Genomic DNA, 18307 nt, shown 5'->3' on the forward strand with positions numbered 1-18307 from the left:
TCCCCAGAACTTGAGGTGGGCAACTCCATTTTGTAGTGTAGAATCGTTGAGGTAACTCTTCCTTTTTGCTCTGAGAAAAGTTGGTAAGAAAGTTGATACACACTGATAGCTGTTGACTTGTAGACATGACTGATGAGGTGGAAACTGGGGAGCTCAGGATGTAGTGCAGCAGCAGGCCACCAGAGGCCTTCCCAACTTGTCCTCAAACTGCCACCCTGACTCTTTGAGAGGGAGAGGTAGATAAAATAAAAAACGAAACCCAGTGCCGTCAAGTCGATTCCAACTCGTAGCTACCCTATAGGACAGAGTAGAATTGCCCCATAGAGTTTCCAAGGAGCCCTGGCGGATTCGAACTGCCTACCCTTTGGTCAGCAGCAGTAGCACTTAACCAGTACGCCACCAGGGTTTCCAGGAGAGCCAGATAGGTGGGGACAAAGAGAGAAATAAACCCAGAAGCTCAGGCACAAGCTGGTAAGGAACCTCATTTGCCCAATTTAGCTGTGTGCTTAGAGACAGTTAAATATTAGTTTGGTTTCTTTCATATCAAAGGGCAAAATTCAGAGCAAGGGGGAGGTAGGCTGGGTTTGGGAAGAATACTTGTTAGTTTAGGGAAATAGCCAGGAAGCCTGTGGTTTAGGCAGTGTGAACGATTCATCATCATCATTATTTCACTTTCACTCCCTCCAGCATGGCCTTCCTTCTGCAAGCATTTCAGAGGGCTTCTGCTGGGGTTTTCTTATTAGCACTTTGGGGTGTGACTGGAGGTGAGAAGCTGCTGGTTGTTCCTCAGGATGGAAGCCACTGGCTTAGTATGAAGGAGATAGTTGAGCTTCTCAGCGAGAGGGGACACGACATTGTGGTGTTGGTGCCAGAAGTGAATTTGCTTCTGAGGGAATCCAAATACTACACAAGAAAACTCTATCCAGTGCCGTACCCCCAGGAAGAGATGAAGGACCGATACCGCTCTTTTGGAAACAGCCATTTTGCTGAGAGATCTTACCTGAGCACCCCTCAAACAGAGTATAGGAATGTCATGATTGTTATCAACATGTACTTTACCAACTGCGAGAGCCTCCTGAAGAACTCGGAGACCCTGCAATTCCTCAAGGAGAGTAAGTTCGATGCCCTTTTCACAGACCCAGCCTTGCCCTGTGGTGTGATCTTGGCTGAGTACCTGGGCCTGCCCTCTGTGTACCTCTTCCGGGGCTTCCCATGTGCCCTGGAGTACAAGTTCAATGGAAGCCCAAGCCCCGTGTCCTACATTCCCAGGTACTATACTCAGTTCTCAGACCAGATGACTTTCTGCCAACGGGTGGCCAACTTCCTCGCTAATTTGTTGGAGACCCCTCTACTTTACCTTCTGTTTTCGAAGTACCAGGATCTTGCCTCAGATCTCCTTAGGAGAGATGTGGACTTAGTCAGTTTATATCAGAAGGGCTCCATTTGGCTGTTAAGGTATGACTTCGTGTTTGAGTTCCCCAGGCCAGTCATGCCCAACATGGTCTTCATTGGAGGGACCAACTGCAAGAAGGTGGAACGTCTAGCTCAGGTTGGTGGTTTTACCTATTTTTGATTGCCCTGTTTCTTAGAAAGTAGACACAAATCATTCATACGTGCTCTGTCTTTCCTTATTCAGTCAGCCTCTCCAGCCCACCTGGGAGGGCTGCCTGAAGAAATGGTGGTCTTCCTTCCAATAAAAGGGAAAGGGGCTCCAGGTAGGGAGTAGAGGGGGCGATAATACATTTGAGACTGAGGTGATGCAGAGGATTTGGATGAAGACAGGACTGGTGTTAGGTTATCTGGGGAGAGACTCAGAATCACAGAATGAGCCCATACAGCCTGTTGAGGAGACAGAGGAGGAGGATTGCCCAAGGGAACAAGAACTGGGAGGACATTTTAGGTCAAAACCCATTCCTGAAACTCTGTCCCATGCAGTTGCCCTGGGCCCTAAGTCAGGGACCAACAAACTACAGCCTGTGGGCCAGATCTGGCCAGAGGCCTGGTTTTGAATGACCCAGAGCTGAGAGTGGTTTTTACATTTTTAAAGGGTTGTTGAACAGCAAGAACACCATACACAATATGTGACGGAGACATATATGGTCTCTAACGCCTGCATAGTTATTATTTGGCTCTTTAGAGGAAAGTTTGCTGGCCCCCTGACCTGGAGTTGGCAGGGTTACTTTGGAAAATGAAAATATATATTGCGTATTTGAGTAATTGCAATTCTGAAAGCCTTCAGGCCACTCCTTATGTTTTACACCAGAATTCTCTTTTGTAATGCACTTTCACCGGAGGAAAACATCAGATAGGCTCCAAACACCTTTACCACCCTGCTTTAACATCTATTAATTTCCTTGTTAACAAGGTGCATAATGGCTATAGCTACTGTGAAAAGAGAGGGGCAGAGATGATGAGCTGAATTGAACTGGTTCCAAGGAGCAAAGGGTGTGAAATAGAAGCCTCCTATGTCAGGAAAAGAAGGAGCCCTAGTGGCACAGTGGTTAAATGCTTGCGTGCCAACTAGAAGGTTGGCAGTTCAAGTTCACCAGTGGCTCCACAGGAGAAAGATGTGGTAGTCTGCTTCTGTAAAGATTTACAGCCTTGGAAATCCTACGGAACAGTTCTACTCTGTCCTACAGGGTCACTGTGATTTGGAATCAACTCGATGGCAGTGGGTAATCTTTATGGAAGCTGGCTGCCACATCTTTCTCCCACGACATGGGTGGTGGGTTCATACCACCAACCTTTTGGTTAGCAGCTGAGTGCTTAACCACTGCACCACCAGGGATTCTTCGTTTTCAGAAAAACTAGATTCCAGTTTCTCAGGGCTAGACCTTCTATTCTCGTTTCCTCATTTTGTGTTCCAGAATCATCTAGATCAGTGATTCTCAACTGGTGGTGATTTTGCCCACCAGGAGCCAATGTCTGAAGATATTTCTGGTGTTACAGTTAAGGGCTGCTGCTGTCACATACTTTGGACATGTTATGAGGAGGGATGAGTCCCTCGACATCATGTTTGGCAAAGTAGAAGGTCAGCAAAAGAGAAGACTCTCCATGAGATGGATTGACACAGTGGCTACAACAGTGGGCTCAAGCATAGCAACAATTGTGAGGATGATGCAGGCCTGGGCATTATTTCATTCTGTTGTGCATGGGGTCGCTATGTGTCAGAACTGAGTCACACCACCTAACAACAACAACTGTCAACTAGTAGGTAGAGGCCAGAGATGCTGCCAAACATCCTACAATGCATAGGACATACCCACCGCCTCAACAAACAATTCTCCTTCCCAAAAAATCAATAGCGGTGAAGTTGAGAAATCCTGATCTAAAAAAACTTCAGGTAAACATTAGGAGCTTCACTCCATCAAAGTCCTAGGCAGGTGGTGTCCTGTGCCCACCTCTGAGCTCATCTTGTCTCCTTACAGGGTTTTCGACAAGTAACACACATCCAGGCTGAAATTCCAACATTTATGGGTTGAGCTGGAGGTTGAACTCTGGGCAAGCCGGGGGAACAAAACCCCAAAATGCCAAGTCATTCCGAATAGGCAGTTTTAAAAAATACAACTGAATCCAATGTCTACAATGCCTTTAATGTTCTGCTTCTCTCTGAAAACTGTGTACTTTTCTTTATGACCCATTATCTGGAGATTAGCAACATGTGGAATATTTTGGAAGGAGTGTTTCTGTTAATGAGTAATTATCTAAAGAGTGGCTAAATGCTAGGGTGAATCAATATGAAATCAGGAAAAAATTAAAAAAAAGCAAACACATTGCCGTTGAGTTGATTTTGACTCATAGCAGCCCTATAGGACAGAGTAGAACCGCCGCATATGGCTTGCGAGGAGTGTCTGGTGGATTCAAACTGTTGACGTTTTTGTTAGCAGCTGTAGCTCTTAACCGCTATGCCGCCAGTGTTTCCATTCAATATGGGTATCCAAAAAACTAGAAACTTGGTTGATTAATAATTTAGGTGATTCTAGGAGAATGATGTTAATTGTTTTAAACAGCTTTATTGAGATAATTCACTTATCATATGTCTTAGTCATCTAGTGCTGCTATAAGGGAAATATCACAAGTGGATGGCTTAAACAAAACCAAAACCCGCTGCCATTGAGTCGATTCCAACTCATAGCGACCCTATAGGACGAGGTAGAACTGTCAAAGACAAGTTTATTCTCTCACAGTTTAGTAGGCTAGAAGTCTGAATTAAGGGTGTCAGCTCCAGGGGAAGGCTTTCTCTCTGTGGGCACAAGAGGAAGGTCTTTGTCATCAGTCTTCCTTTAGTCTAGGATTTTCTCCATGTAGGAGCCCCAGGTCCAAACGATGTGCTCTGCTCCTGGTGTTGCTTTCTTGGTGGTATAAGGTCACTTTGTCTCGCTGTTTGCCTCTCTCTTCTATATCACAAAAGATTGGCTCAAGACACAATTCAATCTTAAAATAACTCCTGCCTCATTAACATAACTGCCACTAAGCCCATCTCATTAACATAACTGCCACTAAGCCCATCTCATTAACATCATAGAAATGCAATTCAATTCATGACACCACATACAATTCACCTATTCAGAATTTACAATTCAGTGGTCTTTAGTATATTCACTGAGTTGTGCAACCGTCATCACAATTTTAGAACATTTTCAATCACTCCAAAAAGAAATGCCATATCCATCAGCAGTCACTGCTTATTCCCACCTTCTACCAACACCTGACAACCACTAATCTCCTTTCTGTCTTTATGAATTTGCCTATTCTGGACATTTCATACGAATAGAACTTGTGATATGTGACTACCTTTTTTTGCTTAGTATAACGTTTTCAAGGTCCATCCATTTGTAGCATTATTTTTTACTACCGAATGTCCAGGCATGGACCAGTAACTTGAAATTTGCCTCCAAAATTGGAAGGTGCCGAAAGACTGAAGAAAGAGGCAGGCAACTCCAGCGTGGTGACATAAGAGTTTTACAAGGAAGTCTTACAAACAAGGTGGTCCCTGCTCGCCCAAGGACCATGCAGATCTCTGTACCCAGCAATAGGCAGGGTGGAAGTTTTATAGTGGTCAAGGACAAAAGTGGCTTCAAGCCATGGAGTTACAAGACTGCCTTAGCAAGGTCACATAACAGGGCTTGGAAAACAGCAGTGAACTAACAGAAAGAGCTGTGAACAAACAGAAAGAGTGAGAGCAGCCATGTTGGACCTCACAAAGCCTGTTTTCCCCTTCAGTCCACCCTGGAGGCCATTTCTTAAAATCTCACACATTCCCCCTCTCCCACAAAGTCCCTGAGTGCCCCAAGAGGAGGTGTCACTGTTGGGTCAGACATTTTGCTGTAGTTGGAGGCACAGACCACACCAGCAGTATAGATAAACACGGCAGACAATCCCTATACCCAGGAAAAGAACAAGACCCATCAAAACATCATGCCAACTAGAGGGGAAATGAGAAAATCAGGCAGCCAAAGCAGACTAGGTATCAGGTGTGTCCAGGGTTTCTATCAGTTTCTTCCTGTAGCCTAACAGATCAGTTATGTCCTGGTGGTAGTATTGTATATAGGTATAACATTCAGTCTTTACTATGGCACAAGTCCTGCATTGAATGGTTGTTAGAATGTCCAGATCCATTCAGTTCTGAAGGGTTACCTTCCTTATTTATTTGTTTGGTTTTGGCCATTAATAGCCACAAACTTTCTCTGATGTCATTCAGGACATATTTAGTGAAATTAGTTAAGGCTTTAGTTTGTCCCATTACTTCTAAGGAGCCCATGGGGGGAATAAAAATAGTCAAAAGGTAATCATACCAGTGGAAAAGGCTACACTTGGTCCACCTGGCTTTCACTATGTGGTAATTCAGAGGTTTTTACATAGTTTTCTTGACAATCCCTGAAGTACAGGATGACCCCGAAGTGCAGCACCCTATCAAATCTTATGGTAACCAGGGCCACAGGTAGTGCCACACAGCCATCGGTTGCCATTAGGAGGGGGCTATGCTCCTGCCTTCCAGCTGGGGTGTTTATATTGCAACCAGTTAGTGGTATTAGGTATTATGACCAGTTGGCAGTGGAACACAAGAGTCCAGCCCAGTATGGGAGAGGAGGACTTTGAGGGAGATGGAGGGAGATACTTGAGGAAAGACAGTGGAACCTTGGTTCTTCTGTAACAGAGAAACATCTTAAGCAGTTAACGTGATGTCATCAACGTAATGAAATCAAGGGACAACAGTGGGGAAGGGGAAAAGATTCAGATCTCTAACAACCGTACCTTAGCAAATAGTGGGACTGTGTAAATATCTTTGGAGGAGCACTTGAAATGTCCATTGCTGCCCCTCCCAGGTGAAGGCAAACCAGTCCTATGTGGGCTGGGCTAGAGGCATGGGAAAGAAAGCTATGGCCAGATCTAACACAGCATGAATGAATAATTGACGCCTTTGAATTGTGGTGCTGATGAAGAATATTGACTATACCATGGACTGCTGAAATAATGAACAAATCTGCCTTGGAAGATGTACAAGCAGAATGCTTCTTAGGAGAAAGGATGGCAAGACTACATCTCACAGAATTTGGACATGGTATCAGGAGGGACCAGTCCCTGGAGAAGGACATCATGCTTGGTAGAGGGTCAGCAAAAAAGAGGAAGACCCTTGACAAGATGGATTAACGTAGTGGCTGCAAAGATGGGCTCAAGCATAATAATGATTGTGAAGATGGTGCAGGTCTGGGCAGTGTTTTGTTCTGTCATAGATGGTGTCATTGCCACCCAGGACTGGTACACATCTTTTTGAACTGCAGCTCTTCCTGCAGAGCTCTTATGGTTGCTTCAGCACCTAGCTGGGTGTCTGTGGCCAGGCGAACTGCACAGAGCGGTGGCTATCTCACAGCCACTACTGCTCATCTAGCTTCCTTTCCACACTTATGAAGTCATGTATCTTCCCAAAACCATGCTATGCCACTTGGTGTTTTGGGAGTGTCCCCATACTCATGAGGCAGGCAACACGCATAAAGCGTATTGGCAAAATCTCCCCACATGGAGGTCACTGGCCAACCCGGAATTTCCTCCTTGGGTGCCTCACTTTCACTCACCATTTCTTCAGTCTCCTGGCTCGCTAGGACCAGTAACTTGAAGTTTGCCTTCAAATATGGAGAGTGTGGAGAGACTGAAGAAAGAGGTGGGCAACTCCAGTGTCACAGAAAGGAGTTTTCTTAGTAAGACTTACAAGTGATGTGGTCCCTGGCAGCCGAGGGACCATGCATGTCTTCTTCCAGGCCTAAGGAGGTCGAAATAAGTTGAGTACGAGAAAAATTTTGTTCTCAATTAGTATCTCCCACTATCTTCGATGTTTTGTTACTCTAGAGCTGAGGCTTTTGCAAATTTGTGGGGTTGATAGCAGATAAAGTATAACACTTATCAGTTAAAATTTTACGTGGTTCTTCATTTTTTGGACAGTTTTTTCAACTTGTGAGTTTACTGCTATCATAGGAAAAGCCTTTGTAAATTACCCAGAGCCCCTTTACACTGTTTGATGAAGGGCTTTGTTGGCTTGCCCAGTAGCAACTTTCATTTTTAGTTGACAGTCTTCTATAAAATGCTCAGGTTTCTTACAAAAGTAACAAACTTTAGTTTTAGGTGCAAGTTTACTGCTAGGGCCCCTATGTTGGAAAGGAGGCCATCTTCTGGGCTGGGTTTGGAGTTGTTGTAATTGTAAGGCCAGAAACTTATTTTGTCTGGCTTTAGTTTTTTGTTCTGCCTCTTTGGTTTGCTGTTCTAAAACTTGAGCTAATTTGTGGGCTAGAGTGGTTAGCTGGGTTGGAGACATTTTTCCAATTTAGGCAATGTCATTTAACAAGCTCAGCAAGCTCAGGATGGAGGCTATTGAGAAACATGAAATTAAAAAGTTATGTCTGCTCTGGGCTCTTTGAGGTGAACCCCGGAGTGCTCTTAGAAGAGCTTAAGAAATTAGGTGATGCCTAAAGTTATAAACACTTTCAACCTTTTCTTGTTTGCAACTTTGGACTTTCCCTCGATCAATGTTGTAGGGAAACACCTTTGGAATGTTGTTGTTGTTAGGTGCTGTCAAGTCGGTTCTGACTCATAGCGACCCTATGCACCACAGAATGAGACACTGCCTGGTCCTGCACCATTGTTACAATCGTTGTTATGCTTGAGCCCATGGTTGCAGCCACTATGTCAATCCACCTCATTGAGGGTCTTCCTCTTTTCCGCTGACCCTGTACTTTACCAAGCATGATGTCCTTCTCCAGGGACTGGTCCCTCCTGACAACATGTCCAAAGTATGTAAGACGCAGTCTCGCCATCCTTGCTTCTAAGGAGCATTCTGGTTGTACTTCTTCCAAGACAGATTTGTTTGTTGTTTTGGCAGTTCACAATATACTCAATATTCTTTGCTAACACCACAATTCAAAGGTGTCAATTCTTCTTCAGTCTTCCTTATTCATTGTCCAGCTTTCACATGCATATGATGTGATTGAAAATACCATGGCTTGTCTCAGGCGCACCTTAGTCTTCAAAATGACATCTTCGTTTTTCAACACTTTCAAGAGGTCCTTTGCAGCACATTTGCCCAATGCAATGTGTCTTTTGATTTCTTAACTGCTGCTCCCATGGGTGTTGATTGTGGATCCAAGTAAACAGAAATCCTCGACCACTTCAATCTTTTCTCCATTTATCATGATGTTGCTTATTGGTCCAGTGGTGAGGATTTTTGTTTTCTTTATGTTGAGGTGTAATCCATACTGAAGGCTGTGGTCTCTGATCTTCATCAGTAAGTGCTTCAAGTCCTCTTCACTTTCAGCAAGCAAGGTTGTGTCATCTTCATAACGCAGGTTTTTAGTGAGTCTTCCTCCAATCCTGATGCCCCATGAAGGATTCTAGGGGGAAAATATTAAAGGACACAGGAAGCATCAAAGTAGATGGAAGGAATACACAGAGTCATTATACCAAAAAGAATTAGTTGATGTTCAACCATTTCAAGAGGTAGAATATGGTCAGGAACCAAGGGTATGGAAGGAAGAAGTCCAAGCTGCACTGAAGGCGTTGGTGAAAAACAAGCATCCAGGAATTGACAGAATATCAACTGAGATATTTCAACAAACAGATGCAGCACTGGAAGTGCCCACTTTTCTATGCCAAGAAATATGGAAGACAGCTTTCCGGCCGACTGACCGGAAGAGATCCATATTTATGCCTATTCCCAAGAAAGGTGATCCAACTAAATGTGGAAATTATCAAACAATATCATTAATATCACATGCAAGCAAAATTTTGCTGAAGATCATTCAAAAGTGGTTGTGGCAGTATATTGATTGGGAACTGTCAGAAATTCAGGCTGGATTCAGAAGAGGATGTGGAACCAGGGATATCATTGCTGATGTCAGATGGATCCTGGCTGAAAGCAGAGAATACCAGAAGTATATTTACCCGTGTTTTCTTGACTATATGCAAAGACATTTGACTGTGTGGATCATAACAAATTATGGATAACATTGAGAAGAATGGGAATTCCAAAACACTTAATTGTGCTCATGAGGAACCTGTACATAGATCAAGAGGCAGTTGTTCAGATAGAACAAGGGGATACTGTGTGGTGTAAAGTCAGGAAAGGTGTGCATCAGGGTTGTATCCTTTCACCATACCTTTGGAAGAGCTTTTGATAAATCTCTACTGACAATTTTGTCTCAGTTTACTAGCATGAGCCCAGCCATGTTTGCTTCTATGGCTATATGTTTTTCAGTGTATTTCCACTCTGCTGCATCCATCCCTAGTTAAGCAACCCTGGACCCAACTAACATATAAAGCTATTGGTATAAGCTTTATAATCCAGGTTCATAAGTTTGAAACAGTATTTTAAATTCATTTTGGAATCAGGGGGTCTTCACATGGTTTGAGAAACTCTTTCACAGTAACATGAAGTTCCACCTTAGACCTGGGAGAAAAGGTAACTTGGGGAAGTTTTGTGGCTACTTCTGAATATTTGATTTTAAAAGGTAGTTTGGGTATAACTTTAGTCTCCTCTGGAGATCTTTAGGGGAATAAAGAAGTTCATAAAGGATGTTCTCAGGGGAATAGGGTGGTAAAGATGGGTAGAGGGAGGCTTCTGCTGGAGGGGCAAAAGGGAGTGTAAAGACCATAGCTGGAGAGGAAGTTGGCAGGGCTAGAGAGCTCTGATATTGTAATTTTTTGAACTGTTTTGCCTGTTTTGAAACTGTATCTTGTAAGGAGGCAAATTTACTGGTTGTTGTCTTTTGGATGCTTTCTGATACCAATTTAAAACAGTGTTGCATTGTTTCTGTTTAATGCAAGAGACTATATTCCGAATTACTGTGCAGAAAAATTAATTTGCTTAGTTCAGATGATTCCCATAATGGCCATTCATTTTCTAAATTTCTCACTATGAGTGCATGCCAACAATCCTGATACAAGACTGAGCTGGAGTCATAATTTTTAAAGATATAACCAGTAATTGCCTCTGAAGGGTGGTCTGCTTCACTTGTCTTTGATGTGACACTCCCTATCTTCTCATTAAGTACCACTTGCAAGCACTCGGCCCCCAATAACACACAGGCATCCCTTGCACCAGCATGCACACCAATCCTCAAGAAGCAACCAAAAGAAAAAGGCTGCTGCCACCAGCCAGAGGAAAAGGATAGTTTGACGAATAGGCTGACTACCAGGCATCAGTCTCACCTTAATTAGGCACTGAACTCAACCATGGGTTCATAATATGAGAAAAAAAAAAAAAAGTAGAACAAGTTTAACAATAAGGATGAAAAACAAAGGGGAAAGGACAGTCAACAAATCTCTCAAAGAACTCTACAGCAAGAAAGCAGAGTTTGATCCAAGAAGGCTGACCTGGGATGACTCCAGGGATCCACAAAGATGGATGAATACACAGGGTTCATGCCAGCACCAAAGCTCAGAGTTCCCGAGTCCCTGGGACCACCATCGGAAAGTCACCTTCGGATCTTGTTGACTATACCAAAGAAATGTCCAACAGTAAAACTCAGATTCTGAAAAATTCTAATTAAATAGAGATTTATTGAGAATACAAACACTCAAATTGGGGAGGCAGCAAGTCTTACAGTGTTAAGATTAGCCACTCCGCTGAGGCATGGAACAGTGTGGTTTGTAAAGGCAAAAACCACAGGCAGCTGGGGTACAGCTAAAGCTCTCTCATTGGTATTTGAGTGATCAGGAAACTGAAGATGGGCTATGTCAGAAGTGGGGCATTATTTTGGATAGGTCCATTACAGGTATGTGGTTGGGCAAGGGTTACTTCAGATAAGGGAGCTGGAGTGTTTTCCTGAGAATCAGCTGACTACAATTGTTTGTGGGTACAGCTATTTCCTTAAAAGTATGAAAATAATCTAACAGAACATGCTTAATAATGGGCTAAGATGGAATCACTCTTAGAAATGGGTCAGGATGGAGTCACTCTTGCTCTCTTGACATGAGTCCAGGCTAGGCCAAAAGCTTGCTTTGTATTATTCCCTTTGTCAGTATATTCTCTGAGTTCTGTCACCATCGCCGCAAACAATTTTAGAACATTTTCAATCACGCCAAAAAGAAACGCCATATCCATTAGCAGTAATTCCTCATTCCCCCCTTCCTTCAACACCTGGCAACCACTAATCTACTTTCTGTCTCTATGAATTTTCCTCTTCCGGATATTTCGTATAAATGGAATCATGTGAGATGTGACCTCCTTTTTTCACTTAGTATAATGTTTTCAAGGTTCATCCATTTGTAGCATTACTTTTTATGAATAATAGTTCACTCTGTTGGTAGTGCCACATTTTATGTACCTACTCATCAGTTGATGGACATTTGGGTTGTTTTCACTTTGCAGCTATTATGAAAAATGCTGCTATGAACCAGGGCTTCAAATCAGTTCCTTCCAGTTTGGCCTCCTGCTGAGAATTTGCCTTTCCACCCCAGATATACTACATCAGAATCTACATTTTAACAAGATCCCCAGGAGATTCTTATAGATCTTGTTAAAATGTAGATTCTGATTCAGTATATCTGGGGTGGAAAGGTAAATTCTCAGCAGAGGGTTGAATCAGATTGAACTGGTTTGAAGCTCTGCTATGAACATTTGTGTATAAGTTTTCGTGTGACCATAGGTTTTCAATTTTTTCTTGGGTATATGTCTAGAAGTGGAATTGCTGAGCTGTAGGGTAACTGTATGTTTAATCATTTGAGGAAATGCCAGACCATTTTCCAAAGTGACCACACCATTTTTTTACTGTGGTAAAATACATATAAAATTCACCGTTTGAACTGTTATAAAGTGAACAATTCAGCGTCATTTAGTACATTTACAATATTGCACAAACATCACCTTTATTTAGTTCTAGAACATTTTCATCACCCTAACAGGAACTTTGTACCCTTTAAGCAGTCATTCCCCGCTCCTTCCCCCCATTCCCCGGCAACCACTAATTTGCTTTCTGTCTCCATGGATTTGCTCAATCTGGATAAAAATATAAATGGAATCATGCAACATGTGGCCTTTTATGTCTGGCTTCTTTCACTTCTACTCTGACACACACAGGATCACCAAAAGTCAGAATCAACTCGACTGCAGCTGATTTGTTTTTCTTTTAGTTCGTATACTATTTTCAAGGTTTATCTATGTTGTAACGTGTATCATACCTTGAATTTTTTTATGACTGAATAATAGTCCATTGTATTTATAGACCACATTTTGTTTATCTGTTTATATATTGGTGGATATTTGGATTGTTTCCACCTTTGAACTATTAGGAATAGTGCTGCTATGAGCATTTGTGTACCAGTTCTTGTTTGAACACTTTTTTCAATTCTTTTGGGAATATATCCAGGAATGGAATTGCTGGGTCATATGGTAATTGAATGTTTAGCTTTTCGAGGAACTGTCAAACTTTCACATAGTGGTATACCAATTTATATGCCCATCCACAGTTTCTGAGGGTTCCAATTTCTCCACATCCTTGCTTGTAACATTTGTTTTTTTCCACTTTAAAAAATTATTATTATAAGCCTCCTAGTGGGTATGAAGTGGTATCACACTGTGATTTTGATTTGCATTTCTAATGACTAATGAGGCTGAGCATCTTTTCACGTGCTTCTTGGCCTTTGTATATCTTCTTTGGAGAGATATCTATGCAAGCCCTTTTCCCATTTTTTAATTTGATTGTTTATCTTTTCATCGTTAAGTTATAACAGTTCTTTATATATTCTAGATACAAATCCTTTATCAGATATATGAAAGATACATTTTTCTCCCAAACTGTGGGATATATTTTCACTGTCTGATGGTGTCCTTTGATAAGCAAAAGCTTTTAACTTTGATGTAACAATTTACCTGTTTTTCCTTTTGTTGCTTGTGCTTTTGGTGTCATACCTAAGAAACCATTACCTAATCCAATGTCAAAATGATTTACACCTATGCTTTCTTTTAAGAATTTTCTACTTTTAGCTCTTATATTTAGTTCTATGATCCATTTTGAGTTAGTTTTTGTGTATCGTGTTAGGAAAGGGTCTACCTGCATTGTTCTGCATGTGGATATACAACTATCCCAGCACCATTTGTTAAAAAGACTTCTTTCCCCATTGAATCATTTTGGCACCCTTGTTGAAAATCATTTGACTATAAACATGAGGATTTATTTCTGGACACTTGGTTCTATTCCATTGATATACACGTCTACCAATGTATCAGTACCACACTATCTTGACTATTGTGGCTTCGATATTGGCGGTATGAGTCCTCCCTCTTTGTTCTTCCTTTTCCAGACTGCTTGGGATATAAGGCTGCTGTGAGTTGGAACTGCCTCAGTGGCAACAGGATTGGTTTTTTGTTTCTTTGTTTGTTTTGGGCTATACTGGGTACCTTGAATTTCCATATGCAGTCTAGGATCAGTTTGCCAATTTCTTCAAGAAAAGCTACCTGAGATTTTGATAGATATTATGATGAATCTGTCCATCAATTTGAGGAATATTGCCATTCTAAAAATATTAAGTCTTCTGATCTATGAATTTGGTTAGGGGGGTGCTCTAACAGATACCTAAAATGTGGAAGCAGTTTTGAAACTGTGAACGGATAGAGGACTCAGAAGAAAGTGAGAACTATTAACACTGGAGAAGGCGCAGATGGTGAGAAACAGCAGCAGAGGACAGGTGGCGGTAGCAGTGAACTGGCAGCAGCAGCAGAACCAGGAGACCAGCACCAGACAGCACTGGAGATGACCCATGGAGCAAGAGAGCTGAGTGCCTGTGCACAGGAGGCTTCCTGGCAGAGTGGGGTGCTTCCAGGAACTTATCGGTAGAGCTAGGCTTGCCGATCCAAGGAGCAAGAGAGCTGAGTGCCTGTGCACAGGTGGCTTCCTGGTGGAGAGGAAGGCCTCTAGGTGGAGTTACAGAGCTTTGGAACACTTGTTCCAGCAGGGCAGATGTGGGTGAGAGGCCCTAGAAGCTGAGAGGCCAAGAAACCAGGGGGCAGAAGCTGAAGAGACAAGGAACACAAGAAGTGGAGCTGCCTCAGTCTCAAAAGCTATGGCCAGGACCTCTGGGGTTTTAAAGGGTGGAGCCATGGCCTCTGGTGTTTCTACGGGTGGAGTTGCCACTCAGAAGGACTAGGAGAATTGTGTTTCTAAAGCTGAGGGAGCAGAGCTGTTGTCCCAGTGGGGCTGGAAGGCAGAGCTGAAGCCCAGGGCCAAGGGGCCTCCACTCAAAATCTGGAGAGTGTGGCTAATACGTAGAGTCGGGAGGTCAGGGGTATTGTGTAAATGATCTCAGAGAACAGAGGATTATTTTCAAAGCCTTGAGGGCTACTGTAATATGTTCTGCTGACGTGCTTGGTACCTGTTATCCCTTCTTTTCCTCCGGTTTCTCCCATTTGTAATGAAAATGTCTAGCTTGCGCCTGTTCTGGTATTGTACCTTTGGAAGCAGATTACTTGTATTCTAGATTTCACAAATGAGGAATTTTTGAATTTTAGACTTGGAGTTAAGACTTTTGCTATGATATGATGGGATGAATATGTTTTGCATATTGCAAGGATGTGATCTTTTCAGGGCCAAAGGGTGGAATGTCATGGATTGAATTATGTCCCCCCCAAAATACGTGTATCAACTGGTTAGGCCATGAGTCCCAGAATTCTGTGATTGTCCTCCATTTTGTGATTGTAATTTTATGCAAAATAGGATCAGGGTGGGTTTGTAACACTCTTACCAGGTCACGCTCCTGATCCAATGTAAAGGGAGTTTCCCTGGGGTGTGGCCTGCACCACCTTTTATCTCTCAAGAGATAAAGGAAAGGGAAGCAAGCAGAGGGTTAGGGACCTCATACCACCAAGTGCCAGGAGCAGAGCATGTCCTTTGGACCTGAGGTTCCTGTGCAGAGATGCTCCCAGACCAAGGGAAGGCTGATAATAAGGATCTTCCTCCAGAGCTGACAGAGAGAGAAAGCCTTCCTCTAGATCTGGAGCCCTGAATTTAGACTTGTAGCCTACTGGACTACAAGAGAATAAACGTCTCTTTGTTAAAGCCATCCACCTGTGGTATTTCTGTTACAGCAGCATGAGATGACTAAGACAGATGCCTTTGCATTTATTTAGATCTTCCTTATTTTCTTTCAACAATGTTTTTTAGCTTTTAACATGTTTTAAAAGTCCTCAAAATTCTGGGTCTTCCCTCCTAGTCTTGTCTCCCCTATCTCCCCAAAACACAATGTTGAAGCTACGCCAAGGTCTGACTCAGATGTCTTGGCAAGGAGGCCTTTCCTGACCATGCCTGTCCTCTCAGGAGAGACCACATGATTGTTCTTTCTCAGTTCACCTTGTCCAGGACAGTAAACATGTCTTGGTCATCTTGTATATACAGAAGCCAGTGCCTGACTTGTGGGAAACAATCAATATATACTTTTTGAGCTGGTTTGAATGCCATTCTATGTACTATTCCCAGGCCACCCCAAGTATCATGCCGTCTGCTCATGTTGGTTTTTTTGTGTGTGTGAAGAACATACCATTCCCTGGACAAGCTGTTCTTTTTTTTATTTATCTAACAATTTATTCATGCCTTTAGTAGGTTACATCATGTTATACTTAAATGATTTGTTTGTGTCTTTTTTTCCCTAAAGGCCAAGAGCCTTTATATCCTTGAGACCTAGCATGGTAGAATTAAATGAACATAAAAGTGTGTATGAGACTAGTGGACCACAACTACCACAGCCCCTACCAGACTGAGTCCAGTACAACTAGATGGTGCCTGGCTACCACCACTGACTGCTCTGACAGGGATCACAATAGATGGTTCCGGACAGAGCTGGAGAAAAATGTAGAACAAAATTCTAACTCACAAAAAAATACCAGACTTACTGGCCTGACAGAGACTGGAGAATCCCCACTGAGTATGGCCCCTGGACACCCTTTTGACTTAGTACTGAAGTCACTCCTGAGGTTCACCCTTCAGCCAAAGATTAGACAGGCCCATAAAACAAAATGAGACTAAAGGGCACACCAGTCCAGGGGCAAGGAAGAGAAGGCAGGAGGGAACAGGAAAGCTGGTAATAGGAACCCAAGGTTGTGAAGGGGAGAGTGTTGACATGTTGTGGGGTTGGCAACCAATGTCACAAAACAATATGTGTATTGTTTAATAAGAAACTAATTTCTTGTAAAACTTCATCTAAAGCACAATTAAAAAAACAAAACAAAACAAAACAAAAAAAACCCTCACATTTGTTATCTTACAGTTCTGGAGGTCAAAAGTCCTAAAATCAAAGCGTCAGCAGGGCTGCAGTCCCTCGGGAGGTTCAAGGGGACAATCTGTTTTCTTTCCTTTTTCCAGTGTCTAAGAGACCCCCATATTCGTTGGCTCATGGCCCCTTTCTCCATCTTCAAAGCCAGCAGCGGCAGGTTGAGTTCTTCTCATGCTGAGTCACTCTTGACTCTTCTGTCTCCTATTCCACATTTCAGGACCTTCTGATTAAATTTGGCCCACCTGGATAATCCAGAATAATCTTCCTGTCTGAAGGTCAGCTGATCAGTAACTTTAGTTCCATCTGCAGTCTGAATCCCCTTTTGCCATGTAACATAACATATTCGCAGTTTCCCAGGATTAGGACATGGGTATCTTTGGGGACCATTCTGCCGACAACACCCAGTCACTGCTGTTCAGAGAATGGGCAAAAGTACCAAGCAACAGAGCATTTTTAGATCACCAAAAGCTGGGAAACAGAGTTAAAAATGACATTAAAATGCCTTCTAATTTGTGTGTGTTTTAAATACTGATACCAAATGAAAATCACCTTCATACTAATAATGTTGTTGTTGTTAGCTGCTGTCTGGTCAGTTCCGACTCATAGTGACGCTATGCACAACAGAACGAAACCCTGCCCGGTCCTGTGCCATCCTCACAATTGTTGTTATGCTTGAGCTCATTGTTGCAGCCACTGTGTCAATCCACCTCATTGAGGGTCTTCCTCTTTTCCACTGACCCTGTACTCTGCCAAGCATGATATCCTTCTCCAGGGACTCATCCCTCCTGACAACATGTCCAAAGTATGTAAGACACAGTCTCGCCATCCTTGCCTCTAAGGAGCATTCTGGCCGCACTTTTTCCAAGACAGATTTGTTCATTCTTCTGGCAGTCCATGGTATATTCAATACTCTTCACCAACACCACAATTTAAAGGCGTCAACTCTCCTTTGTTCTTCCTTACTCATTGTTCAGCTTTCACATGTATATGATGCGATTGAAAATACCGTGGCTTGGGTCAGACGCACCTTAGTCCTCAGGGTGACATCTTTGCTCTTCAACACTTTGAGGAGGTCATTTGCAGCAGATTTGCCCAATGCAACGCATCTTTTGATTTCTTGACTGCTGCTTCCATGGCTGTTGATTGTGGATCCAAGGAAAAAGAAATCCTTGACAACTTCAAATACTAATAAAATTAGAAGTAGAAGAAATGGACTTATAGAAATGCCTTTTTTGTGCTATAGCTGCTCAAAACACATGCCATGGACCCAGCCTGTTTTGGCAATGTTTTGAAGAAAGTTGAAAGGGGAGTGTTACGGGTTGATTTGTGTTTCCCTCAGAAGATATGTTCTAGAGCTGACCCCTGTCTGGTCTGTGAATGGCCACGTGCTCACTTGTTATTTCAGGGCTTCCATCTCCCCCTTGTGGAAGCCTCCCCTATGTATTCAGTCCCCACGGGGGCTTTGGGGACCTCACCTCTCTGCACAGCCTCTGAACAGACCTCCCTGGGTCGAGGCTCGTGGTTGTTAGCTGCCGTCCAGTTGGCTCTTGACTCATGG

General features: G+C 42.9%; 1 protein-coding gene across 4 annotated transcripts in view; it reads left to right on the forward strand.

Moving 5' to 3' along the window:
• Positions 1 to 18307, forward strand: part of LOC126078229 (UDP-glucuronosyltransferase 1-6-like) — a 220496-nt gene that overhangs the window by 93244 nt on the left and 108945 nt on the right. Inside the window, exon 1 of one of the 4 annotated variants that reach the window (XM_049888493.1) lies at positions 689 to 1549. The exons of the other annotated variants lie outside the window; for them this stretch is intronic. Within the exon in view, the coding sequence (XP_049744450.1) occupies positions 689 to 1549 (861 nt within the window). Of the gene's footprint in view, positions 1 to 688; positions 1550 to 18307 lie in introns of those variants that run through there. 4 annotated transcript variants of the gene reach the window in all.

Source organism: Elephas maximus, chromosome 6 (assembly GCF_024166365.1).
Source record: "Elephas maximus indicus isolate mEleMax1 chromosome 6, mEleMax1 primary haplotype, whole genome shotgun sequence".
Taxonomy (NCBI): Eukaryota; Metazoa; Chordata; class Mammalia; order Proboscidea; family Elephantidae; genus Elephas; species Elephas maximus.